This window comes from Leopardus geoffroyi, chromosome B4 (genome assembly GCF_018350155.1).
Source record: "Leopardus geoffroyi isolate Oge1 chromosome B4, O.geoffroyi_Oge1_pat1.0, whole genome shotgun sequence".
Taxonomy (NCBI): domain Eukaryota; kingdom Metazoa; phylum Chordata; class Mammalia; order Carnivora; family Felidae; genus Leopardus; species Leopardus geoffroyi.
The window spans coordinates 60,393,063-60,420,085 of record NC_059341.1 but is presented as its reverse complement, the minus strand read 5'-3'; the positions used below and the strand labels follow the sequence as shown (position 1 = coordinate 60,420,085).

Genomic DNA, 27,023 nt, shown 5'->3' with positions numbered 1-27,023 from the left:
ATTTTTTGCATCTCTGCTAGCAGTGATGAGAGAAACTGTTCAATTTTGTTCATTGAATCTCTGCTTATTTAGGTTACATGATCATCTTGTAGTAATAAAGACTTTCTTCAAACATGGCTCAATATGATTGATTAAATTTTATTTTCCTTAATTAAAGTCATATTTTAATTGTGTCTTTCTAATAAAACACTGAAACCACTTGTTCCACTTGTTCTCAAATCCCTTTGCTTCCACATTGAAAGAATCCTTTGGATTATTTCTACAAATGACTGATCTTGTCCGTTGTTTCCGTGTTCCTACGTTATGAGGCAGTCTTCTCTCACATGTATTAATTAGCATTCATTATGTTCGTGGTTTTCTCTTTTGGCTGTAATAGCATTATAGAATCTAGAAAAAAAAGCTCTTTTGTGATATTTCTTTGTGACTGTAATGCTCCTGGTCTGTTTCTCCCCAAGTTTGCATCTTATGAGGACATAATTAAAACAAACTTCCTTTTCTTTCCTTTAGAATTATCACTTCTTGTGTCACCATTCCAGGGAAAACTGCTTCTTTGCCACCCATGTCTCAGTATAACACCTGGGTTTTCCTGTTGAGCTACATGGCAGTCATCAGAGAAACAGCATACTTCTGACTTCCTGCTTCCTTCCCTCCCTCCCTCCCTTCCCCCCTTCCTTCCCCCTCTCCCTCTCTTTTTCCCTTCTCTTCCTTGTTCCTTTCCCCTCCCTCCCTCCTTCTCTTTCACAACTTTGTCGATATGTAATTCACATACCATAAAGCTCTCCTATTTAAAAAATGTAAATCAGTGTTTTTTTTTAATACATTCACAGAGCTCCAAAACTATAGCCAGTATCTAATTCTATAACATTTTTATTATCTACCAAAGAAATCCTATATCCATTATCAGTTGCTCCCCATCCTCCCCTCCCCAGACCCTGGTAGCCATGAATGTACTCTCTCTATGGATTTGCCTAAGCTGGACATTTCATATACGGGCTCATACAATATATGACTTTTTGTGTCTGTCTTCTTTCACTTAGCATAATGTTTTCAAGGTTCATGCATGTTGTAGCATGTATCTGTACTTCATTCCTTTTTATGACCAAATAATATTTCATTTTGTGCATATGCCACATTTTGTTCATCCTTTCATTATTTGATGGGCATTTGGATTGTTTCCATATCTTGACTTTTATAAATTCTGCTGTGAACATTCATGGACAGGTTTTGGTGTGGAAATGTATTTTCATTTTTCTTGGATAGCTATCTACAGTTAGAATTGTTGGTCATACATTTAACATTTTGATGAGCTGCCACACTCTTCTTAAATGGCCACATCATTTTATGTTCCCTCAGCAATATACGTACTGTTACAATTTCTCCACAGTCTCACTAACAGTTGCTATTGTCTGTCTCTTTGATTATAGCTGTCCTAGTGCGTTTTACTAATTAGTAATGATGTTGAGCATCTTTGCATGTGCTTATTGGCCATTTCAATATCTTCTATGGAGAAATGTCTATTCAAAACTTTTGCTCAATTTTTAAAAATTTTTTATTTAATTTATTTTTAAAATTTACATCCAAATTAGTTAGCATATAGTGCAATAATGATTTCAGGAGTAGATTCCTTAATGCCCCTTACCCATTTAGCCCATCCCCCCTCCCACAATCCCTCCAGCAACCCTCTGTTTGCTCTCCATATTTAAGAGTCTCTTGTGTTTTTGTCCCCCTCCCTATTTTTATATTGTTTTTGCTTCCCTTCCCTTATATTCATCTGTTTTGTCTCTTAAAGTCCTCATATGAGTCAAGTCATATGATATTTTTGTCTCTCTCTGATTAATTTTGCTTAGCATAATACCCTCTAGTTCCATCCACATAGTTGCAAATGGCAAGATTTCATTCTTTTTGATTGCCGAGTAATACTCCATTGAATATATAGCACATCTTCTTTATTCATTCATCCATCGATGGACATTTGGGCTCTTTCCACACTTTGGCTATTATTGATAGTGCTGCTATAAACATTGGGGTGAGTGTGTCCCTTCAAAGAAGCACACCTGTATCCCTTGGATAAATACCTAGTAGTGCAATTGCTGGGTTGTAGGATAGTTCTATTTTTAATTTTTTGAGGAGCCTCCGTTCTTTTCCAGAGTGGCTGCACCAGTTTGCATTCCCACAAACAATGCAAAAGAGATCCTCTTTCTCCACATCCTCGCCAACATCTGTTGTTGCCTGAGTTGTTAATTTTAGCTATTCTGACAGGTGTGAGGTGGTATCTCATTGCGGTTTTGATTTGTATTTCCCTGATGATGGGTGATGTTGAGCATTTTTTCATGTGTCGGTTGGCCATCTGGATGTCTTCTTTGGAGAAGTGTCTATTCATGTCTTTTGCCCATTTCTTCACTGGATTATTTGTTTTTCAGGTGTTGAGTTTGGTATATTCTTTATAGATTTTTGATACTAACCCTTTATCTGATATGTCATTTGCACATACCTTCTCCAATTCTGTTGGTTGCCTTTTAGTTTTGCTGATTGTTTTCTTCCCTGTAGACTTTTGCTCCATTTTTAATTGGGTTGTCTTTTTTTAAAATTTAACGTTTATTTGTTTATTTTGAGAGAGAGAGAGAGAGAGAGAGAGAGAGAGCCGGGAGGGGCAGAGAGAGAGGGAGGGAGAATCCCAAGCAGACTCTGTGCTGTCAATACAGAGCCCTACATGGAGCTCGAACCCACAGACTGTGAGATCATGACCTGAGCTGAAATCAAGAGTTGGACTCTTAACCAGGCACCCCTAATTAGGTTGTCTTGAGTTGTAACTGTTCTTTATGTTCTTTATATATTCTAGGTATAATCCCCTTATCAGCTATATGACTTACAAATATTTTCTCTCATCCTGCTTTTTTCTTTTTTAAGCAGACACTATTTTTAAGAGCAGTTTTAGGTTCATGGCAAAATTCAGTGGAAAGTACACGTTCCCATATGCTCTCTGCCACCACATAATCACAGCCTCCCCCACTATCAACACTTGGCACCTGAGTGGTACATTTGTTACACTGCTCAACATACTTTAATGTATTATTATCACCCTGAGTCCATAGTTTACATTGGGTTCACTCTTGGCCTTGTACATTCTATGAGTTTTGATAAAAGGAGCCACCATTTGACATGTATCCACTACACATACATGTATCCACATCTATCAGACAGGATTGTTTCACTGCCCTAAAACTCCTCTGTGCTCTGCCTTTTCATTCCTTTCTCCCCCCTACTGTCTGGCAGCCATTGGTCTTTTTATTGTTTCCATAGTTTTGCCTTTTTTGGAATGTCATGCAGTTGGAATCATACAGTAGGTAGCCTTTTCAGTTTGGCTTCTTTGCTTGGCAATACACATTTAAGGCTGTGTCATGTCTTTGTGGCTTGATAGCTCATTTCTTTTTAGCACTGAATAATATCCCACTGTTTGGATGTCCCATAGTTTGTTTATCCATTTGCCTACTTATAATGTACATTAAGTTTTAAGTATGCTTTTTTTCTGATTAATAAACATAGTTTGTGCTTACTGAGTAGAAAAAACTATTATGGCGGGTCAAACTATCTGGGGAGAGTTTGCCAGACCCCTGCCTTCGTTCAACTCTGAATTGTGGTCTCTGTGGAAGACATATAAGTCAAAGATGACAGGAGCTACCAGGTGCTTCTGGGCTATGTGGGATTTAACAGCTCACAGCCCTGCTCCTGCTGAGGAACCCTGGTGATTCCTCTGCCCGTTCACATTCAGTGGTGCTACCGATTTGCACACCATTTACAGAAGACATCAGAATGAAAGCACAAGGGAAATAATATTCACAATCTTGGGATGGAACTTTGAGTGAATGTTTTGGAATGATCAGCTGTAATATCTCATTGTCATAGTGGCCATTAAATAACCGCGTGTCATTGGGCACGGCCTGCTTTCATTTGCCTTTGGAACACCACTTCTCTTGTCCACTTTTGTTCAACTTCCTGTGACAGTACAATGATACTCTTTCTCTTCTCTCATTTTTGAATTTTGTTTCTTTTGATAAATATGTATACTTATAGGATACGTGTAATTACCAAGCTTCTATTACATTTGCTCTATCACATTTTGGTTTCTTGTGCCTCATCATAGTCTTCCACAGGGATTGAGACTTGGTTTAAGTAGAAATATGTAATTACCATTCTCGTGTGGCCACTTGCTTAAGAGAGGGTGTACTAGAAATGTTGACTGAGTTTCACATCATTGTGAAGACTTCTTTTGTGAAGATCCCACTTTATTTCACTTGATATGCCACGATAGTATGTTTGCAGATTTAATGGAACAAGTTGATGAACTGAATGGGAATATTGCTGTTGATTCCTTTTCTCTTCAGGATAATGTCCCAGTTATGTTTTGGAAATTAGTCAGGAACTTTGAAACACTACCATGTTGACTCTTTAGTTTTTGAAATCTGGATGATTCAACATACTATGTCTTGTCTGTTTGTCTTAAATGTGGAATGGTTAAAACTACTCTGTAACTAGGTTTAAAACAAGGTAAGGGAGCACAACTCTTATGACTGTTAGTGCGTTGGTTATTTGCCCAGATCAGGCCTTCCCTCCATGAATGTGTGACTTATCACTTGGTAATAATTACCTCTAAGATTATGAGGCTTCACCTGCCCTTTTTGGATGATGTAAAACAGACATCTCTATAATCCAATGAAAAGATGCTGTTCACATTTAAATCCCACCTTCTGATTCATTGAAGAGTTTAGGAAGAAACCTGACAAAAGTAGGTAACTTTGTGCCTCTTCAACAGAGAGATGGAGATCTTCCAACTTCAAAGAAGAAACGCCAGGCAGGGGAAAAGATCATGTACACTTTAGTCTCAGTACCCCATGGAAACGATATTGCATCCCTCTTTGAACTGGATGCCACAACTCTTCAGAGAGCTGACTGCCTGGTCCCAAGGTAAAAACAATTATATGTATATGGCTAAATAATAACATTTCTTTGAGTGATTGTAGTGGGAGGTAAGGAATGAAAATACAACGTTAATGGAACTTTTGTGATATCAGTGGAGTAAGCATAAGTGAACTAGTGTGTAAAAATCATGCTTCTCTTGTGAGAAGATTAATATAGTTTGTTTTATTCTCATAAATAATTAAAATGTGCAGGACTGAAGAAACTGTGAAAAATTCATGACGATTATTTACTCTTATTACTGGTATGGCCTTTGCTTTCTAACATGAGAAATAATCTAGGGGAATTTCTATTAATACTTATATCATTTATTTCTATTATGTCAAATTTCAGATTTCATTCATTCATTCACTCATCCATGTGTTCATTTCGTTAGTCATTCAGTCAACAAACCTTTACTGAACTTAACAGACATTGCCCTTGACACTGGGAAGTGAACAGTGAACAAACTGGTTCTATACTTAATTTCAAATGAGGAATAGAGACAATAGAAAAATAAACATAAAATACCAGAGCAGGTAATAAAACTGCTTTGAAAAAAAACTGCAGAGTTGTATTAGGTATTAGTGTTCAGAAATGGCCTCTCTAATTTAGGACATTTGGGACCTAAGTGAGAGAGGGATGGGGAAGTGGAATTGGTAATGAGGTAGCCAGAACGTAAGGTAAGAGAATGTCTTACCTTCTTTTTTTTTTAAGTATTCTTTTTTTTAAATGTTTATTCATATTTTGAGAGAAAGAGAGAGAGAGAGAGAGAGAGAGAGAGAGAGAGAGAGAGACAGAACACAAGCAAGGGAGGAGCAGAGAGGGAGGGAGACACAGATATCAAAGCAGGCTCCAGGCTCTGGCGCTGTCAGCACAGAGCCAGACACGGGACTTGAACCCACAGACTGTGAGATCATGACCTGAGTTGAAGTAGGACACTTAACCAATTCAGCTACCCAGGAGCCCCTGTGCTATTTTACAGTTTTGAAAATCAGTCTCTATTGCACCTGCCTTTATGAATGAACAAAGTCATGATGCTGATTGAGCCTCTCTCTTTCCTGGAGCCCCTTGGCATTTTATTTGGGTCTTATTGGTCTTAATGCTTTTTGCCTCCTGTTGTAGGATTTATTTATGTCTTTTTTTTAAATTTTTTTTTCAACATTTGTTTATTTTTGGGACAGAGAGAGACAGAGCATGAACGGGGGAGGGGCAGAGAGAGAGGGAGACACAGAATCGGAAACAGACTCCAGGCTCTGAGCCATCAGCCCAGAGCCTGACGCGGGGCTCGAACTCACGGACCGCGAGATCGTGACCTGGCTGAAGTCGGACGCTTAACCGACTGTGCCACCCAGGCGCCCCTATGTCTTATATTTCCTACTTAACTCTCAGCAGCTTGGAGGCAGAGAACTTATCACAATGCTTTTGTTTTAGCAGGTATTTTATACATATTTGTTAAAGAAATGATCATAATAAAAGGTCACTAAGATGATAATGTTTGATTTGGATCAAGTTCTAGCTGTCCTTTCTCAGTATTCCCTCACAGTTTATACACAGTTGGTTCTGTTTTTTTTTTTCCCGGTACACTGAAATAGCAAATACCAAGCCATTGCTCCTAGAAGACATGAAGGATTAGGTTCCTATGAGCCTCTGGTCACAATATTTTCATCAGTCAATAACACGTAATCTTGTGCTGTGTGTATTTTTGTTTAAAGACACCTTATTTTTTTTTATCTATTGTTGAATCATTAACGTTAAACTAACAGTCATCCGCACCGTATCATGCCTGAATGAAGCTTATCTAACATAAGTATTTTCTCCATAAGGCACATCACAGTCTTGTCCTTAGGAACACTGGACAGCACTGCAGCACTATGCCTGAGGCTGTTTTAAACAGCAGACTCATCAACAAAAAGCACAGAAATCTGGAAAAACATGGCACTGGATAGATCATGAAAAGGATGCTTATTTATAGTTGGAGTAGAAACGAGATGGCAGAGTGTTGCCTTGTTCAGCCTCACTGGAAATGTGCACAGTGGGACTCAAATTTTTTGCCATTCTGTTCATGTCCAAGAATGATTGCAAAAGTGCCCTGACTATTGGTTTTGGGGTTACAAATACATTTTAGGGAATAGGTGTATTCACAAGTGCAGAATCCATAAATAATGAAGATAGGCTGTATATACTTTTTTTTTTCTTCCTAAGGCCACTACTGTATTTTTTTAATTATTATTTTAAAATATAATTTATAGTCAAATTGGTTTCCATACAACACCCAGTGCTAATCCCAAGTGCCCTCCTCCATGCCCATCACCCACTTTTCCCTCTCCCCCAACCCCCATCAACTCTCAGTTTGTCCTCAGTCCTTAAGAATCTCTTATGGTTTGCCTCTCTCCCTCTCTAACTTTTGTTTTCCTTTCCTTCCCCTCCCCATGGTCTTCTGTTAAGTTTCCCAAGATCCACATATGAGTGAAAACATATGGTATCTGTCTTTCTCTGTATGATTTATTTCACTTAGCATAATACCCTCCGGTTCCATCCACGTTGCTACAAATGGCCAGATTTCATTCTTTCTCATTGCCAAGTAGTATTCCATTGTATATATAAACCACAACTTTTTTTTTTTTTTTTACTTTTTTCATATTTATTTTCAAAAGTAAACATGTCGTTAGAGATGTGATGGAAGAGGCATGGGGATACAGAAGGGTACTAACATGCTGGTGTTTTCCCTTTTGCAAGCTAACAACTGACCCACCCTAATAGAAAAGATGAAGGTTAAAAGAAGAAATCTACTTGTCAACTTTGACCAAGTTCTACATGAACAGTTGCCCCCAAAATCATAATGAGAGTCTCTCACTGAAAGAATACTTTTGCACGCAAATGATTACGCTACAGAAACTACGATCAGATAGCTGTGTTAACTGACATGGCCACTCAGTCAGTGGTTCTCAAATCAGCATTGCCTGGAGAGGCAGCTAAAATATTCATTGTTGGCCCTACGTTTGGAGTTTCTGATTCAGTGAACTGGGATGAAAGCCTCAGAACTTGTATTTCTAACAAGTGCCCAGGTGATGCTGTTACCACTGGTCCGGGGACCACACTTTGAGAACCACTGGTCTAGGTAATAATGCCACATGTTTTGAAGTAGACTTTGGTTCAGAACTTTTTCCTTAAACCAGACTGACCTATGCTTGAGTCAACTAGTCTTTAATATATTCATATCATGTATGAAACTGTTAAATATGTTAATATATAAGTGTGCTAATTTTTAATCATCTGTTTTTTGTATTATTTTGCTTTTAGGAACTCATATGTTCGGTTAAGGCATTTATGTACCAACACGTGGGTAACAAGTACCAGTATCCCCATAGACACAGATGAAGAGAGGCCTGTTATGTTAAAGGTAAATGTTTTTGAGAATTGTTTGATGTTTTTTGAAGTTTATTTATTTTGAGAGAGACAGAGACAATGTGAGCAGGGGAGGGGCAGAGAGAGAGAGGAGAGAGAGAGAATCCCAAGGAGCCTCCGTGCTGCCAGCCCAGAGCCCAATGCGGGGCTGGAACCCACAAAGCCGTGAGATCGTGACCTGAGCTGAAGCCAACAGTTGGGTGCTTACCCGACTGAGCCACCCAGGCACCCTATGAGAACTGTTTAATTTTTAGACAAACGTTGTATGATTAGGATCCGGGGGTGATAGACATGTCCCTTACAATGTGTCCTTACCAATATTAGAGATTATTACAAGTCATTTCCTCAAATATTCATTTTGCCAGTTGCTTAGGTAGCTGAACTAAGTGGCTTGGCTGCAGTGGGGCTGTGATTCAGGAGGATGCTAGCACAGATACCAAAAGCGTGGGGGCAGCATGTAGAAAGGGGAGAAGATTCCAGGAGTACATTCTCTCTATTCTATTGACACTGAAGCAAAGGACAAGTGTGCAAGGATGTGTTTCTAGTGGGCTTTGGGAACAAGGCAGGAATGGGCATGGAAAATCTGTGTGCCCCTTCAGTCTTTCATAGTGGATGATGCAAGTGAGAATTATTGTATTTGGATGATCTATTCCTGTCTTGTATTTCTTTTTTTTTTAAGTATTTATTTGTTTTAGAGAGGGGGGTGAGAGTGGCAGAGGGAGAGGGAGAGAGAATCCCAGGCAGGCTCCACGCTCAGCATGGAGCCCCATCCAGGGCTCTCTCATGACCTTGAGGTCATGATCTGAGAGGAAATCGGGAGTCAGACGCTTAACCGACTGAGATACCCAGATGCCCCTGTCTTATATTTCTTAAACAATATTAAGATGTGTTAGTACCAGAAAAATATTGCAGATTTTAAAAAACAACTAATCTTAGTGTAAAAAACACATTGCAGATTGGAACCTGCCAAACAAAAGAAGATAAAGAAGCATTTGCCATTGTGTCTGTCCCGCTGTCTGAGGTCCGAGACTTAGACTTTGCCAATGATGCAAATAAAGTGCTGGCGACCACAGTTAAAAAGCTGGAAAATGGTACAATAACTCAGAATGAAAGGAGGTTAGTAATTTTGTTAAATGGCTCTTAAGTCATCAAGAGTCAGTTGTCAACTCTTGTGGTAAGCCTCAAGTGAATGAATGGCTCTAAGGGGATATTTAGAATGGTCTCCCTAGCGGCACACCTGCTTCTGAATGAGTGGATCATGGTGAGCGAATGAAAATGGGGACTTTAAAATCTGGTCGAATATTCACTTTTTTCCATTTTAGCTGGGCTTGGAGTTATTTATTTATTGAAAAAAATTTTTTTAACGTTTATTTATTTTTGAGACAGAGACAGAGCATGAACGGGGGAGGGTCAGAGAGAGAGGGAGACACAGAATCCGAAACAGGCTCCAGGCTCTCAGCTGTCAGCACAGAGCCCAACGCGGGTCTTGAACTCATGGACTGTGAGATCATGACCTGAGCTAAAGTCAGACGCTCAACCGACTGAGCCACCCAGGCGCCCTGCTTGGAGTTGTTTTTTTGCATGCTGATCTTTCCTTTTAAATGTTTCATAAAAAACTCGTAATACTTTTGTTGGGCTTCATTTAATATTTGTATTTAAGAGTTCTAAAAGTCCTAAAAGAAGTTTTATGTTTTTCTATTCTTATTTATGCAAGACACGTTCGTCTGTTCAGGTACCATGAAATAAATATGCCAGGACATAATCTGCAGGGTGCAGCACTCTACCCTTATAACTCCCGCAGAGAAACTGGATCCTCGATTCTTCAGCTCTGGTTCTGGAAATGGTTGAGAAAGAGAATGGTCCTAATAGCTCTCAATGATATCATTCCTATTTTGTGTTGGTACTGTAAACATATTTTATGTACTCCTTCAAACAGTCCTGAGATGGACATTATTCTCATTTTACATAAGTGGGGGATTCGATCATGTGTGGTTTTGTTTTTGAATTTTTTAAAATGTTTTATTTATTTCTGTGAGATAGAGGGAGAGTGGGGGAGGGACATGGGGGGTGGGCAGAAGATCCAAAGTAGGCTCTGCACTGAGAGCAGCAAGCCTGATGTGGGGCTCGAAGTCACGAACTCTGGGATCATGACCTGAGCTGAAGTTGGAGGTTCAACCGACTGAATCACCCAAATGCCCCCAGTCGTGTGCGTTTTTCAAGTCTCTGTGTTTTCAGTGCTCCAGAACACAAGCCTTTTTTTATATATTCCCCCCTTGATGATGTGCTACATACCTTTACATTTGAACAAGAGAAAGCTTTTTACCAGTTTCGCAGGCATTCATATATTGGAGCTCTCAGGACTGGGGTGACCAGGACTGACCAGGGATGAGGGATCGTGCATTTTTATTGTTCCTGCTTCTTTCCCCACTGTTTTACAGTGAGAAACATCAGAGCAAAGAGAAATATGCTTGAGAAATATGAAGTTGCAATTATTGATCTTGATTTAGTAATTTTAGAAAAGTCATCTCCTATCACAATTCACTCAAAGCTGCCTGTCAATACAATGGAACTTCTTGGCATAGTTGAGTGTTTTTATATTATTTTCTCTGTTTTAGAATTCAATATAAAATTCTATCTGAAAATACCCTCACAGCTCTGACTTTTTTTCTCTCTGGAGAATGAAGTTATTATTAGATCTTCTCTTACTCAAAACCAGAAAGAATGATACAAGGTCAAAGGGGAGGTGTTAGAATATTGCAGATCTACCTCAAAATGCCTGTGTTGTTTGAATTCTCTCTCATGGCTTCCCCTTTACTTGCCCCAGGAATGGGCTCTGGAGGCACAAGCTCCTGTGTTATGCCCCAAGATCCTCAATCTCAGATAGTTTTCAGTGGAGTTTCTGATCTTATTGTGCATAGTTGCATGAACAAAATAGAGAGTCTTGGGGACATGGTGGGGGTGGGAGAGGAGGGAAAGTGGAGGCGGGGTTAACTGCTTTTCAGTTAGTGATGCATGTAATTGTAAACCAGAATTTCTGCACCTTGTGTTAGTTTTGAGGGTACAGAAAAAGATGTGGGGTTCCTCAGCAGCATTTACAGTTTGGAGATGTAATTAATTCATGTTTATTGAGCTCCTGGCATATGCCTGGCCCTGGGCCAGGCAGCATGCACATGCACTGATAATGTGGTAGTGAACAGCACAGAACTACGGCCGCGTCTTCACTCTGTTTACTGGTTTGAGGTTGGTTCCGAGTCCCCAGGATGGAAGCTCAGTATCTAGAATAGTGGTCATCCCACATGGGATCACCGGATCAGATATCCTTGGGTTTTTGTTTGTTTCTTTGTTTCAGATCAGATACCTTTGTCATTCAAAGTTAACATCTTCCTTAGCAACATCATTTTTCCTTAACTTTTACTTGCCTGATAGTAAAGTCGCCACACTGGCTGCCTTTTGGTTAGTGTTTCTCTGGTGCTTCTTTTTGAGTATCAATTTATTTCAGATTTCCTGGTCATTTTGTTTTAGTGATGTGTCTTGTGAGCGGCAGAGAGCTAGATTTTTATTTTATTTTATTTTATTTTATTTTATTTTATTTTATTTTATTTTATTTTATTTATTTATTTATTTATTTTTTTGAGAGCTAGATTTTAAAAATCTAATCTGATCTCTTTCTTTTCTCCCTCTACTTGTGCAGTTTGTTCTCTCAGTCCTCGGATCACTTTCTTGGCTGCTCAGAATGATTTGGTATTTATCTAGCTATGTTCGAGGCATGAGATAAGCATAGGGTCCCCCTACTACTCCACCGTCTTAACTCCTCACCTAATCTGATCCCTTTTGTCTGGAGCCTTCATCTTCCGGTATTTCACCAAAAAGACCAACACAAAGGGAAAGAGTTGAGGCACGGCTGTGTGCTCTCAGGTCTCTTAGAAACCTGGAGTGCTTCCTTCAGCCACATATATGAGAATCGGCAAGAAAGATGATACTGTAGACATCAGGGGAATTGGCTCTGTTTAAAAAGGAACACCCCACAGATGTTACCATGGCAAAACTGGAAGAGTCTACAGTGTTACCCAGCATGCTGTTGACGTTGTTGTAAACAAACAAGTTAAGCACAAGATTCTTGCCAAGAGAATTAATGTACCTGTTGAGCATATGAAGCACTCAAAGAGCAGACATAGCTTCCTGAAGGGTGTGAAGGAAAATGATCAGACTAAGAAGGAAGAGGAAGAGATAGATACTTGGGTTCAACCGAACCACATGCTGCTCCACCCAGAGAAGACACGCTTTGCGAGAAGCAATGGGGAAGAGTCTGAGCTGATGGAACCCATTCCCTGTGAATCCGTGGCATGATATGTGTCAAAAAAAAGAAAAGACCTCAAGACTGCAAAAATAATTACAAAAATGGAATCTGATCATCTTTCAATTATTTCACATTTAATAAATGTTTGGGTTTATTCTATCTTTTTTTTCTTAATGTAGCTTTTTTTTGTCTGTTCCCTCTCTTGCTTCTTTCTGTTAGGTTGATAAAGCTGGTAAATTCTCCTCATTTTTTCTTTTCCTCTACTGGTTTAGAAGCTTTAGGTCCTATTGCTGTTCTCTAGCAATTGCATTATTACTATTCTTGCCATACATTTTAGCTGCATATTCTTTCTTGTAAAATTTGAAGTTATTAAATCTTTCTTCTTCTCATGGGAGTAAAGTACCTCAGAATGGTTTAATTATGCACTGATATTCTCCTTCTCATCTTTCTTGGAATATTTGTCTAGAATCATAGTTCTGTGTTCATCCTTTTCATTAAAAATTTTTTTCTAATAGTTGATATCTACAAAGGAGTAAATGTGTCATATAAATTATGATGTACCCCCTTTTTTATTAAAAGTTTTAATTCCTAAAAATTATTTTTACTATGAATTGTATTTCTTGTTATCTTTTACTTCTTCAGCTTGCTTTTATTTCTTGCTTCTCATGTCTTCTCTCTGGGCTCACTTTTCTTTTTGCTGAAATTTATTCTTTAAAACATTTGGTTAGGGTCTGTGGGTTATAAATCTCAGTTTTTAAATATATGAAAAAATCTTTGTTTTACTTCCACTCTTACGTGCTACTTTATGTGTTAGAATTTTAGCTTGGCAGTTATTTTCCTTTAGTAAAGTTATAATGTGATGATTTTCTGACATATTTTGTTGCCATTAAGAACTTTTTGCTGATAGAATTGTTACCTTATTGGCCATTTTTCCTTTACTTTTTGGTAATTTTCTAGACTTTTTCTTTGTCTTTGATGTCCTGAAGTTTTACTATGATGTGTTTACAAGGAAATTGAAAAAAATTTAATGTTTCTTTATTTTAGAGAGAGGGAGAGAGAGACAGAGAGAGGGAGAGAGAGACAGAGAGAGAGAGAGAGAGCGACAGAGAGAGAAAGAAAGAAAGGCAGAGAGAGGGAGACACAGTCTTCAAAGCAGGCTGTAGGCTCTGAGCTGTCAGCAGAGAGCCCGACATGGCACTCACACTCATGAACCGTGAGATCATGACCTGAGCCAAAGTCAGACCCTTCACCAACTGAGCCACCCAGGTGCTCCTACCAGGAAATTTTTTAACACACTTTTAAAACTTGAAGTGGAGTCGGTGTACAACATTATATTAGTTTTGGGTTTACAACCTAACTATTTGATATTTGTGTTTATTGTGAAATCGTCACCACGATAAGTCTAGTTAACATCTGTCACCATACAGAGTCACAACATTTTTTTTCTTGTATTGAGAACTTTAAGGATTTACTCTCGCAGCAACTTTCACATACAGTATTATTAACTGTCACCACTATGCTGTACGTTACACACCCAGGGCTTGTTTGTTTTATAACTGAAAGTCTGTACCTTTTGACTTCCTTCACCCATCTCACCCACCCACTACCCTTCACCTCTGGCCACGACCAATCTGTTCTCTGTGTCTGTGAATTTATGTTTAATTATTATTATTATTTTTTTTACATAAGGAAGTTTTATTTTTGTTTTTCCCACCTGATATTTAAGGTATGCTTTTAGTCTGTATACTTAGATCTTCCTTTAATTCTGAAAAGTTTTCTGGTGTTTTCTTTCAGATGTTACTTCTTTACCTTTTCCCTCTCTTGTCTCTTTTGGAACTCCTATTAAATGCATGTTGGATCCTCTTAATTCATCCTCTTTATCTTTTCACTTTCCTTTTATCATTTGCCTTTTTATATCTCTCTGTGCTGCTTTCTGCATTGATTTTTTATATTGTCTTATAAATCAATAATTTTTCTTTGTGTATAGAATAGTTTACCTTTGTGAATTAGATTTTTGTTGAAATGATTATAATTTTTTTCTCAGATTTCTGTTGGTTCTGTTGTGTTCATTTGTATCTGCCTTTTTAAGATATTTTTGTCTCTTTTGTATATAATTGCTTTCTTTATCTCTTTAAAAAAATTTTTTTACATTTATTCATTTTTGAGAGACAGAGAGAGACAGAGCACAAGGGGGGAAGGGCAGAGAGAGAGGGAGACACAGAATCTGAAGCAGGCTCCAGGCTCCCAGCTATCAGCATAGAGCCTGACGTGGGGCTTGAACTCACAGACCGCGAGATCATGACCTGAGCCGAAGTCGGATGCACAACCGACTGAGCCACCCAGGCGCCCCATCTTTCTTTATCTCTTTGGTGATTGAAAAGACTTATTTAAAAGTTATTTTGAAATTGTTCTGTTACCTGCATTTTGTTGGTAATGAATCGACCTTTTGATTTTTTATGTGTGATGGGACTGGCCTTCTTTTTTTTTTTTTTTTTTTTTTTTTAATTTTTTTTTTTTTTTCAACGTTTATTTATTTTGGGACAGAGAGAGACAGAGCATGAACGGGGGAGGGGCAGAGAGAGAGGGAGACACAGAATCGGAAACAGGCTCCAGGCTCTGAGCCATCAGCCCAGAGCCCGACGCGGGGCTCGAACTCACAGACCGCGAGATCGTGACCTGGCTGAAGTCGGACGCTTAACCGACTGCGCCACCCAGGCGCCCAAGGGACTGGCCTTCTTTATGTCCGTTTTCCTCACGTGCTTTGGAACTTGAATATGCAGGCTCTTCTTAAGTGGCTGGTTTTTGCTTTTCCTTTCTCTACTTTTGCTGATCTCCTCTGTCAGTCTTATGGTTGAGAACAGAGTTCCCCGTCCTATGGTAATTTGAGGCTTCAGCTGTTGACCTCACAGGTGGCTAGGTCCAGTCTTTCTGTGAGTTTCCTACCACACAGCCAGAGCTGAAAAGGGGCCACCCAAGTTTTAAGGTTCTCTTCCGAGGTGGAAAATTCCTACTTTAATATCTGCTTTCAGATCTTGAACTTAGTTTCCTGCTCTGTGCTTCCAGTCCCAGTTATCTTGCAGGGATTGAGCATTATCCTTGCTTATCGCTGTGTCTCTCTTAGTTTGTTCCTAATCCACAAAGTGTTTTGTTTTTTTAGTTATGTCTTTTAAAAACTATATCTTATTTATCGTTGCTGCATATGACAAAACCACACAGAAAGTTTTTAGTATAAGCAAATTAATAAAATGGGGTGAATTAGTAGGACCAAACCACTTCTCAGTAAAGAATTGGAGTTTGATGGGGCGCCTGGGTGGCTTAGTCGGTTGAGCATCCGACTTTGGCTCAGGTCATTATCTCACGGCTCGTGAGTTCGAGCCCCGTGTCGGGTTCTGTGCTGACAGCTCAGAGCCTGGAGCCTGCTTTGGATTCTGTGTCTCCATCTCTCTTGGCCCCTCCCCCACTCATGCTCTATCTCTGTCTCTCTCTCTCAAAAATAAATAATCATTCAAAAAAATAAAAAAAAAAAAAAAGAATTGGAGTTTGATCTAACCTGAGAAAACCCAGTTGCTTACCACAGATGGGGTGCTGGAGGTGAAAAGGGAGAAAAAGAGTTTCAACAGTTTTTTGTTTTTTTTTTTTATTATATGAAATTTATTGTCAAATTGGTTTCCATACCACACCCAGTGCTCATCCCAAAAGGTGCCCTCCTCAATACCCATCACCCACCCTCTCCTCCCTCCCACCCCCCATCAACCCTCAGTTTGTTCTCAGTTTTTAACAGTCTCTTATGCTTTGGCTCTCTCCCACTCTAACCTCTTTTTTTTTTTTTTTTCTTTTCTTTTTTCCTCCCCCTCCCCCATGGGTTCCTATTAAGTTTCTCAGGATCCACATAAGAGTGAAACCATATGGTATCTGTCTTTCTCTGTATGGCTTATTTCACTTAGCATCACACTCTCCAGTTCCATCCACGTTGCTACAAAGGGCCATATTTCATTTTTTCTCATTGCCACGTAGTATTCCATTGTGTATATAAACCACAATTTCTTTATCCATTCATTAATTGATGGACATTTAGGCTCTTTCCATAATTTGGCTATTGTTGAGAGTGCTGCTATGAACATTGGGGTACAAGTACCCCTATGCATCAGTACTCCTGTATGCCTTGGATAAATTCCTAGCAGTGCTATTGCTGGGTCATAGGGTAGGTCTATTTTTAATTTTCTGAGGAACTTCCACACTGCTTTCCAGAGCGGCTGCACCAATTTGCATTCCCACCAACAGTGCAAGAGGGTTCCCGTTTCTCCACATCCTCTCCAGCATCTACAGTCTCCTGATTTGTTCATTTTGGCCACTCTGACTGGCGTGAGGTGATACCTGAGTGTGGTTTTGATTTGTATTTCCCTGATAAGGAGCGACGCTGAACATCTTTTCATGTGCCTGTTGGCCATCCGGATGTCTTCTTTAGAGAAGTGTCTATTCATGTTTTCTGCCCATTTCTCCACTGGATTATTTGTTTTTCGGGTGTGGAGTTTGGTGAGCTCTTTATAGATTTTGGATACTAGCCCTTTGTCCGATATGTCATTTGCAAATATCTTTTCCCATTCCGTTGGTTGCCTTTTAGTTTTGTTGGTTGTTTCCTTTGCTGTGCAGAAGCTTTTTATCTTCATAAGGTCCCAGTAATTCACTTTTGCTTGTAATTCCCTTGCCGTTGGGGATGTGTCGAGTAAGAGATTGCTACGGCTGAGGTCAGAGAGGTCTTTTCCTGCTTTCTCCTCTAAGGTTTTGATGGTTTCCTGTCTCACATTCAGGTCCTTTATCCATTTTGAGTTTATTTTTGTGAATGGTGTGAGAAAGTGGTCTAGTTTCAACCTTCTGCATGTTGCTGTCCAGTTCTCCCAGCACCATTTGTTAAAGAGGCTGTCTTTTTTCCATTGGATGTTCTTTCCTGCTTTGTCAAAGATGAGTTGGCCATATGTTTGTGGGTCTAGTTCTGGGGTTTCTATTCTATTCCATTGGTCTATGTGTCTGTTTTTGTGCCAATACCATGCTGTCTTGATGATGACAGCTTTGTAGTAGAGGCTAAAGTCTGGGATTGTGATGCCTCCTGCTTTGGTCGTCTTCTTCAAAATTCCTTTGGCTATTCGGGGCCTTTTGTGATTCCATATGAATTTTAGGATTGCTTGTTCTAGTTTCGAGAAGAATGCTGGTGCAATTTTGATTGGGATTGCATTGAATGTGTAGATAGCTTTGGGTAGTATTGACATTTTGACAATATTTATTTTTCCAATCCATGAACAGGGAATGTCTTTCCATTTCTTTAAATCTTCTTCAATTACCTTCATAAGCTTTCTATAGTTTTCAGCATACAGATCCTTTACATCTTTGTTTAGATTTATTCCTAGGTATTTTATGCTTCTTGGTGCAATTGTGAATGGGATCAGTTTCTTTATTTGTCTTTCTGTTGCTTCATTGTTAGTGTATAAGAATGCAACTGATTTCTGTACATTGATTTTGTATCCTGCAACTTTGCTGAATTCATGGATCAATTCTAGCAGACTTTTGGTGGAGTCTATCGGGTTTTCCATGTATAATATCATGTCATCTGCAAAAAGCGAAAGGTTGATTTCATCTTTGCCAATTTTGATGCCTTTGATTTCCTTTTGTTGTCTGATTGCTGATGCTAGAACTTCCAGCACTATGTTAAACAACAGCGGTGAGAGTGGGCATCCCTGTCATGTTCCTGATCTCAGGGAAAAAGCTCTCAGTTTTTCCCCATTGAGGATGATGTTAGCTGTGGGCTTTTCATAAATGGCTTTTATGATCTTTAAGTATGTTCCTTCTATCCCGACTTTCTCAAGGGTTTTTATTAAGAAAGGGTGCTGGATTTTGTCAAAGGCCTTTTCTGCATCGATTGATAGGATCATATGGTTCTTCTCTTTTTTTTTGTTAATGTGATGTATCACGTTGATTGATTTGCGAATGTTGAACCAGCCCTGCATCCCAGGAATGAATCCCACTTGATCATGGTGAATAATTCTTTTTATATGCCGTTGAATTCGATTTGCTAGTATCTTATTGAGAATTTTTGCATCCATATTCATCAGGGATATTGGCCGGTAGTTCTCTTTTTTTACTGGGTCTCTGTCTGGTTTAGGAATCAAAGTAATACTGGCTTCATAGAATGAGTCTGGAAGTTTTCCTTCCCTTTCTATTTCTTGGAATAGCTTGAGAAGGATAGGTATTATCTCTGCTTTAAACGTCTGGTAGAACTCCCCTGGGAAGCCATCTGGTCCTGGACTCTTATTTGTTGGGAGATTTTTGATAACCGATTCAATTTCTTCGCTGGTTATGGGTCTGTTCAAGCTTTCTATTTCCTCCTGATTGAGTTTTGGAAGAGTGTGGGTGTTCAGGAATTTGTCCATTTCTTCCAGGTTGTCCAATTTGTTGGCATATAATTTTTCATAGTATTCCCTGATAATTGTTTGTATCTCTGAGGGATTGGTTGTAATAATTCCATTTTCATTCATGATTTTATCTATTTGGGTCATCTCCCTTTTCTTTTTGAGAAGCCTGGCTAGAGGTTTGTCAATTTTGTTTATTTTTTCAAAAAACCATCTCTTGGTTTCGTTGATCTGCTCTACAGTTTTTTTAGACTCTATATTGTTTATTTCTGCTCTGATCTTTATTATTTCTCTTCTTCTGCTGGGTTTGGGGTGTCTTTGCTGTTCTGCTTCTATTTCCTTTAGGTGTGCTGTTAGATTTTGTAATTGGGATTTTTCTTGTTTCTTGAGATAGGCCTGGATTGCAATGTATTTTCCTCTCAGGACTGCCTTCGCTGCGTCCCAAAGCGTTTGGATTGTTGTATTTTCATTTTCGTTTGTTTCCATATATTTTTTAATTTCTTCTCTAATTGCCTGGTTGACCCACTCATTCGTTAGTAGGGTGTTCTTTAACCTCCATGCTTTTGGAGGTTTTCCAGACTTTTTTCTGTGGTTGATTTCAAGCTTCATAGCATTGTGGTCTGAAAGTATGCATGGTATAATTTCAATTCTGGTAAACTTATGAAGGGCTGTTTTGTGACCCAGTATATGATCTATCTTGGAGAATGTTCCATGTGCACTCGAGAAGAAAGTCTATTCTGTTGCTTTGGGATGCAGAGTTCTAAATATATCTGTCAAGTCCATCTGATCCAATGTCTCATTCAGGGCCCTTGTTTCTTTATTGACCGTGTGTCTAGATGATCTATCCATTTCTGTAAGTGGGGTGTTAAAGTCCCCTGCAATTACCACATTCTTATCAATAAGGTTGCTTATGTTTATGAGTAGTTGTTTTATATATTTGGGGGCTCCGGTATTCGGCGCATAGACATTTATAATTGTTAGCTCTTCCTGGTGAATAGACCCTGTAACTATTAGATAATGTCCTTCTTCATCTCTTGTTACAGCCTTTAATTTAAAGTCTAGTTTGTCTGAGATAAGTATGGCTACTCCAGCTTTCTTTTGGCTTCCAGTAGCATGATAAATAGTTCTCCATCCCCTCACTCTCAATCTAAAGGTGTCCTCAGGTCTAAAATGAGTCTCTTGTAGACAGCAAATAGATGGGTCTTGTTTTTTTATCCATTCTGATACCCTATGTCTTTTGGTTGGCGCATTTAATCCATTTACATTCAGTGTTATTATAGAAAGATACGGGTTTAGAGTCATTGTGATGTCTGTATGTTTTATGCTTGTAGTGTTGTCTCTGGTACTTTGTCTCACAGGGTCCCCCTTAGGATCTCTTGTAGGGCTGGTTTAGTGGTGACAAATTCCTTCAGTTTTTGTTTGTTTGGGAAGACCTTTATCTCTCCTTCTATTCTAAATGACAGACTTGCTGGATAAAGGATTCTCGGCTGCATATTTTTTCTGTCTAGCACACTGAAAATCTCGTGCCAATTCTTTCTGGCCTGCCAAGTTTCAAAAGAGAGATCAGTCACGAGTCTTATAGGTCTCCCTTTATATGTGAGGGCACGTTTACCCCTTGCTGCTTTCAGAATGTTCTCTTTATCCTTGTATTTTGCCAGTTTCACTATGATATGTCGTGCAGAAGATCGATTCAAGTTACGTCTGAAGGGAGTCCTCTGTGCCTCTTGGATTTCAATGCCTTTTTCCTTCCCCAGTTCAGGGAAGTTCTCAGCTATTATTTCTTCAAGTACCCCTTCAGCACCTTTCCCTCTCTCTTCCTCCTCTGGGATACCAATTATGCGTATATTATTTCTTTTTAGTGTATCACTTAGTTCTCTAATTTTCCCCTCATACTCCTGGATTTTTTTATCTCTCTTTTTCTCAGCTTCCTCTTTTTCCATAACTTTATCTTCTAGTTCACCTATTCTCTCCTCTGCCTCTTCCATCCGAGCCGTCGTGGTTTCCATTTTGTTTTGCATTTCATTTAAAGCGTTTTTCAGCTCCTCGTGACTGTTCCTTAGTCCCTTGATCTCTGTAGCAAGAGATTCTCTGCTGTCCTCTATACTGTTTTCAAGCCCAGCGATTAATTTTATGACTATTATTCTAAATTCACTTTCTGTTATATTATTTAAATCCTTTTTGATCAGCTCATTAGCTGTTGTTATTTCCTGGAGATTCTTCTGAGGGGAATTCTTCCGCTTGGTCATTTTGGATAGTCCCTGGTGTGGTGAGGACCTGCAGGGCACTTCCCTTGTGCTGTGGTGTATAACTGGAGTTGGTGGGCGGAGTCGCAGTCAGACCTGATGTCTGCCCCCAGCCCACCGCTGGGGCCACAGTCAGACTGGTGTGTGCCTTCTCTTCCCCTCTCCTAGGGGTGGGATTCCCTGTGGGGTGGCATGGCCCGTCTGGGCTACCTGCACACTGCCAGGCTTGTGGTGCTGGGGATCTGGCATATTAGCTGGGGTGGGTAAGCAAGGTGCAAGGGGGCAGGAGGGGTAGGCTTAGCTCGCTTCTCCTTAGGTGATCCACTTCAGGAGGGGCCCTGTGGCAGCGGGAGGGTGTCAGATCCGCTGCTGGAGGTTTGGCTCCGCAGAAGCACAGAGCTGGTTGTTTGCGCGGAGCCAGCAAGTTCCCTGGCAGGAACTGGTTCCCTTTGGGATTTTGGCTGGGGGATGGGCGGGGGAGATGGCGCTGGCGAGCGCCTTTGTTCCCCACCAAGCTGAGCTCTGTCGTCCGGGGGCTCAGCAGCTCTCCCTCCCTTTGTCCTCCAGCCTTCTCGCTTTCCGAGCAGAGCCGTTAACTTATGACCTCCCAGACGCTAAGTCGCACTTGCTGTCGGAACACAGTCCGTCAGGCCCCTCTGCTTTTGCCCGCCAGACTCGGGGGCTCTGCTTGGCCGGCGAGCCGCCCCTCCGCCCCGGCTCCCTCCCTCCAGTCCGTGGAGTGCGCACCGCCTTGCCGCCCTTCCTACCCTCTTCCGTGGGCCTCTCGTCTGCACTTGGCTCTGGCGACTCCGTTCTGCTAATCCTCTGGCGGTTATTTAGGCAGGTGTAGGTGGAATCTAAGTGATCAGCAGGACGCGCGGTGAGCCCAGCGTCCTCCTACGCCGCCATCTTCCCTCCTCCGAGTTTCAACAGCTTTGAGGTCAGAAGAGAAGACTGGTTTCCTTGCCTTCCATTGCCCCATCATCAGTGGAGTCACGCTGTGCAAGCAGGGTTAATGTATAATGATTTTCAATTAAGACTTAATTGTCTTCATCATCATTCCGTTAATTGTCACCAATTCAGGCCACCTGGAAGACTTTAAAACAGAATGATTTGTAGTTGCCCCAAACTTGTGCTTTCTTAGATATCTAAACATCTGAATACACTTAATCTGAAACAGAGGAGGAAAAGAATATTAATAATTTTAAAAATAAAATACATATATTTATGCTTTTCAAAAGAAATTAACACCACATTTCAATGCACATGAATCATATTTTACATTTCTCCGATTGTCCTCAGAGCTTATGTGAGTGAATCTTATCAGGCACATTTTCGAAAAGAAACAGTTTGGGTTCAAATTTAACATAGGTACACCAAGAAAGCATAGAATCCCTGAAATTTTGGAGTGGAATTTATGATTTGGGAAGTATGCTGAAATTTGCCTGTGGGTGGCTAAATTCTGGATTCTGGGTATGTTCATTTCACTCTATGAAAGTACATTCTCTTTCAGGAGGTAAATCTGGAGATAGGATCAAAATGCTTCTTAACTAAATACATTCTATACTTTTTTGGAATTGTTGATCTCTTATACTATAGTTTTCTTATTGATGTGATCATGATTGGGCATGCTAATAATAGTGAATGATTATGCTCATGTGTATGGATAATATATATGTATATATATTTGCTGGACAAAATTTTTCAAAAATTAAAACAAATTTAAAAATTCATGTAGAAAATGATGAAGAACAGGCAGAGGAAGGAGGAAGAAAAAGCTAAGGGAGGAAGGGTTTTTAAGACATATTAGGTTTTGAATGCCACTGAAGTTCAAGTAATAGTTGAAGTAATAACCAAAATGTAGAGTTAAAGGTGAACGTTAATATATGATTTTAGAGTGCCGTATTTTTATAGATCAGGTAATAGTTTGAGAACAGTTTAAAACATCTGATTGCTTGCTCTGACTCTGTTCATACATCATTTAAGTGTTTCCTATTCTGTTCATTGGAAATGCAGAAGTATGGTGAAGATTGGAAATGTAGTTTGAGTCAATAGTAGAAAAAGGATTTGAATTTAGGAATTTAGAAATTGAGCCGTTCTCCCTTAAGCAGAAATGCTCTTCTTTGCTAGTCAGTTCTAGAAAATGAGCTGGTGGTGTTAGCCTATCAACTTATCTTCTGTTTGGGCTCACGTGGCTTTATGTCATAATTGTCTTTGCAAATACTTGATTAGAACTGGAAGCAGGAGTGGGGGCTGGAGGAGCTGGAGAAGGCATGCTCTTTATAAAGATTTAGGTAAATGTTAACTGAATTAGATATATTGTTGATTAAAGAATTTTTATTATAAAATGTTCTCAATGTTCCAGTGTTTCAGTCCTCAGTACTTATTAAAAAATATTTTCCAAAATTTGAGTAAAGTTTCTTTTTCACCTTATGGTAGGTTTGTAACCAAATTATTAGAAGACCTCATCTTCTTTGTGGCTGATGTACTTAATAACGGACAAGAAGTTTTGGATGTTGTTATCATTAAGCCAAACCGAGAACGTCAAAAGTTAATGAGGGAACAAAACATACTGGCACAGGTGAATGTTTTCATGTACTAAATTTGCACATTGAATTGTTTTGAATTATAGCATCAGGAAAGTCCTTGTGTTAGTTATCTATTACTGTGTAACAAATTACCCCAAGACTTTGTGGCTGAAAATAACAGATAGTAGTCTCACAGTTTCTGTGGATTAGGAATCTGGGAGTGGCTTGGGTGGGTGGTTCTTGCTCAGGGTCTTTCACAAGACCGCAGTCAAGGTGCTGGCTTGGGCTGCAGTCATCTCAGGCTTGAATGGGACAGGATTTCACTTCCCAGCTCACTCACACAGGCCTCTCTGTAGACACCGACCTCTCCATAGCATCTTGCTTTCCTTAGAAATGAGGGATCCAAGAGAGAACAAGAGAGCACACCCAGATAGAAGCCACAGCCTTTTTTATAACTGAATCTGATGTGAGTCAGTAAATCCAGCCCATAGTCAAGGAGACAGGATTGCATAAGACTGTGGATTTCAGGAGGCAGGGATCACCATGGCCATCTTAGAGACATCCTTCTGCAGACCTCTCAGAAAACCTACAGTGTCAGACTATCTCCAGAAAATGTGCTGGGATAATCTTCTAGGTAGAATCTACAGGATAACTTTGGAAATGCTATCTCCATCTACTTTCTGCTTCTGTCCCTCTCTTCCTTAAGAAAGTAGGGAAGTCTACTCATCAGCTCACAAATGCTCTGTATAATATTCTAGTTTTTTTTCCCCCTGGCAGTCTAGATCTACTCCTATACTGGTCCTTCTGAAATTGTTTTATAATACACCAGTTAATTAATTCCATACCTACCTTTATGTGTTTCTTTCAATTCAGTTAATTGCTGTATAAAGTAATGCGCTCCTGCATTAATTGTGAACTCAAGGAAGATATTTATTTTTTTTTTAATTTTTTTTTTTAATTTTTTTTTCAACGTTTATTTATTTTTGGGACAGAGAGAGACAGAGCATGAACGGGGGAGGGGCAGAGAGAGAGGGAGACACAGACTCGGAAACAGGCTCCAGGCTCTGAGCCATCAGCCCAGAGCCCGACGCGGGGCTCGAACTCACAGACCGCGAGATCGTGACCTGGCTGAAGTCGGACGCTTAACCGACTGCGCCACCCAGGCGCCCCTCAAGGAAGATATTTAAAAAATTAAAAAACATGTTATTAATATACATGTTCTTGTGGAGTTGGGAAAGGAAAACAGTAGACACATTGCCAATTAATATTCTATAGCTGATTGTCTAAAAATGTAAAATCAACATTTCTCTCAAAGAAAATAAAGGTTGCAAATATAATGAGACAAAGGCTTTTCTGACATTAGCATTCTTTTGTATAAAACATTTGATTTCAAGGACTTTTAGGACTTTGAATAATTTATTAATATTACATCAACCAACATGTCTAATAGTTTATTTCAGTCTTTAAATTTTTTTTAAATGTTTATGTATTTTTGAGAGAGAGAGAGACAGAGCATGAGCAGGGGAGGGGCAAAGAGAGAGGGAGACACAGAATTTGAAGAGCCTGTGAAGACACAGGCTCTGGGCTCTGAGCTGTCAACACAGAGCCCAACGTGGGGCTCGAATTCATGAATCATAAGGTCATAACCTGAGCCGAAGTCAGACAAAAACTGACTAAGTCACTCAGGAGCCCCGTTTACTTCAGTATTTTAAATAGAAAATTCAAGGTTTAGTGAATATAAAATTATTGAAGTAACTTTAATTTGCATTATATTTTATGAACTACAAAAGATGATTCCTTTCCATTTTGCTTTCTTGTATTAATGCTCATGCCCTTGTGTAGGTGCTCTTTCATAATTTACTCATACTACCAGCTCATCCCTAGGTGACCTTATCTGCTGTCCTGCTGCCTAAAAGAGTTATATTCCTTAATGTTTATTAAATCTTTCCCAGCTGCTATCCTTTGTTATAATGCTGGTCACTGGTCACCACCAGTTGCCCATGAAGTGCCTTATTTGTTGGAATACTGATATATCCATGCTTTGGTGACATCTTAATGTACCAGGAACAATAGATAAACTCTTTTGGAAAGAGGTTTAGAAGTAATATTCGGAACTAAAATTCTGATGTCAATTTCAGATGAAAAGTAAATGTTTTCTTTATGTCATTTTGATTTTAGAAAGTTATAGAACACAATAGAAGTAATTGTAAAGCCATAGAAATTGAACTATAGTTTACTTGAATATGTTCGTGTAACTTGGTACATCCCAACATCTTTCTATTTCTTATTTTATAAAATATAATTTCTAAACAGAATTAAGTGTTTTATTTAAATGTTCTTTGTCAATTTAAGGAATCCTTTTCATGGTATTTTTTTCTTTTCTTAATGTGTTGTTTCTGTATTCTAAGTCTTTTTTTTTCCTTTACATTAATTCTGCTCAAATATTGCAAAAGTGGTTTTGAGTCATTGTGCTTGTTTATAAAACATGAACCTCCATTCATCAGAATAGATGGTTGTTTTTTGTTTTTTTTCTCCCCCTGATAGGTATTTGGGATTCTTAAAGCACCCTTTAAGGAGAAAGCAGGAGAAGGCTCAATGTTGAGACTTGAAGATCTGGGGGACCAAAGATACGCTCCTTATAAGTACATGCTGAGGCTGTGTTACCGCGTGCTCAGACATTCGCAGCAGGACTACAGGAAAAATCAGGTCAGAGGTGGCTTGCGTCTTTGCCTCTATTTAACATTTCAAGTATGGGCAAGGGTCTTTGGTTACTGTTCTAAACTACATAACATAGGAATGGGAATTTCTGCTCTGCAATGAAATGTTTTATGTTGGCCACACAAAAAAATGACCTGTAAGTATTTTTGTGATGACGTATTTATTCTTCCATGTACAGTTAGAACCTTTGGGGAAGATACCTGAAGTCTTTGGGCATGGTATCAGCTTTTGCTAGGCAGGAGACATGCTGGATGTGTTATGTAAAGAGGTGGGAGACATTTCTTGACATTTCTTGACATGTGAGGTTCTGGATCATCATGTGTAGGCCAAAGAGTTCTGTGTCTGGTGGTGAAGATATGGTATGTATGTCTGAAATATGAGGGAGAGGCAAAGAAGGGACATGAGAGAAAAAAGATGGCATGGGAATTCAGGAGAGGGGAGCCCAGGAAGGGTGTTTGGAGAAGGAAGCATTTGA

The 27,023-nt window shown here is 39.4% G+C and overlaps 1 protein-coding gene across 7 annotated transcripts in view; it reads left to right on the top strand.

Annotated features, from left to right (window-relative positions):
- The window catches only part of ITPR2 (inositol 1,4,5-trisphosphate receptor type 2), a 508,939-nt gene that overhangs the window by 132,136 nt on the left and 349,780 nt on the right, over positions 1-27,023 (top strand). For all 7 annotated transcript variants that reach the window (XR_006708628.1, XM_045463013.1, XM_045463012.1 and 4 more), the window contains 5 exons: positions 4,811-4,962; positions 8,257-8,356; positions 9,317-9,477; positions 23,742-23,883; positions 26,375-26,536. Coding sequence is in view for 6 of the 7 variants with exons in the window: in XM_045463013.1 (XP_045318969.1) it covers positions 4,811-4,962; positions 8,257-8,356; positions 9,317-9,477; positions 23,742-23,883; positions 26,375-26,536 (717 nt within the window). In the remaining variant the exon portion in view is untranslated. The remainder of the gene's footprint in view (positions 1-4,810; positions 4,963-8,256; positions 8,357-9,316; positions 9,478-23,741; positions 23,884-26,374; positions 26,537-27,023) is intronic.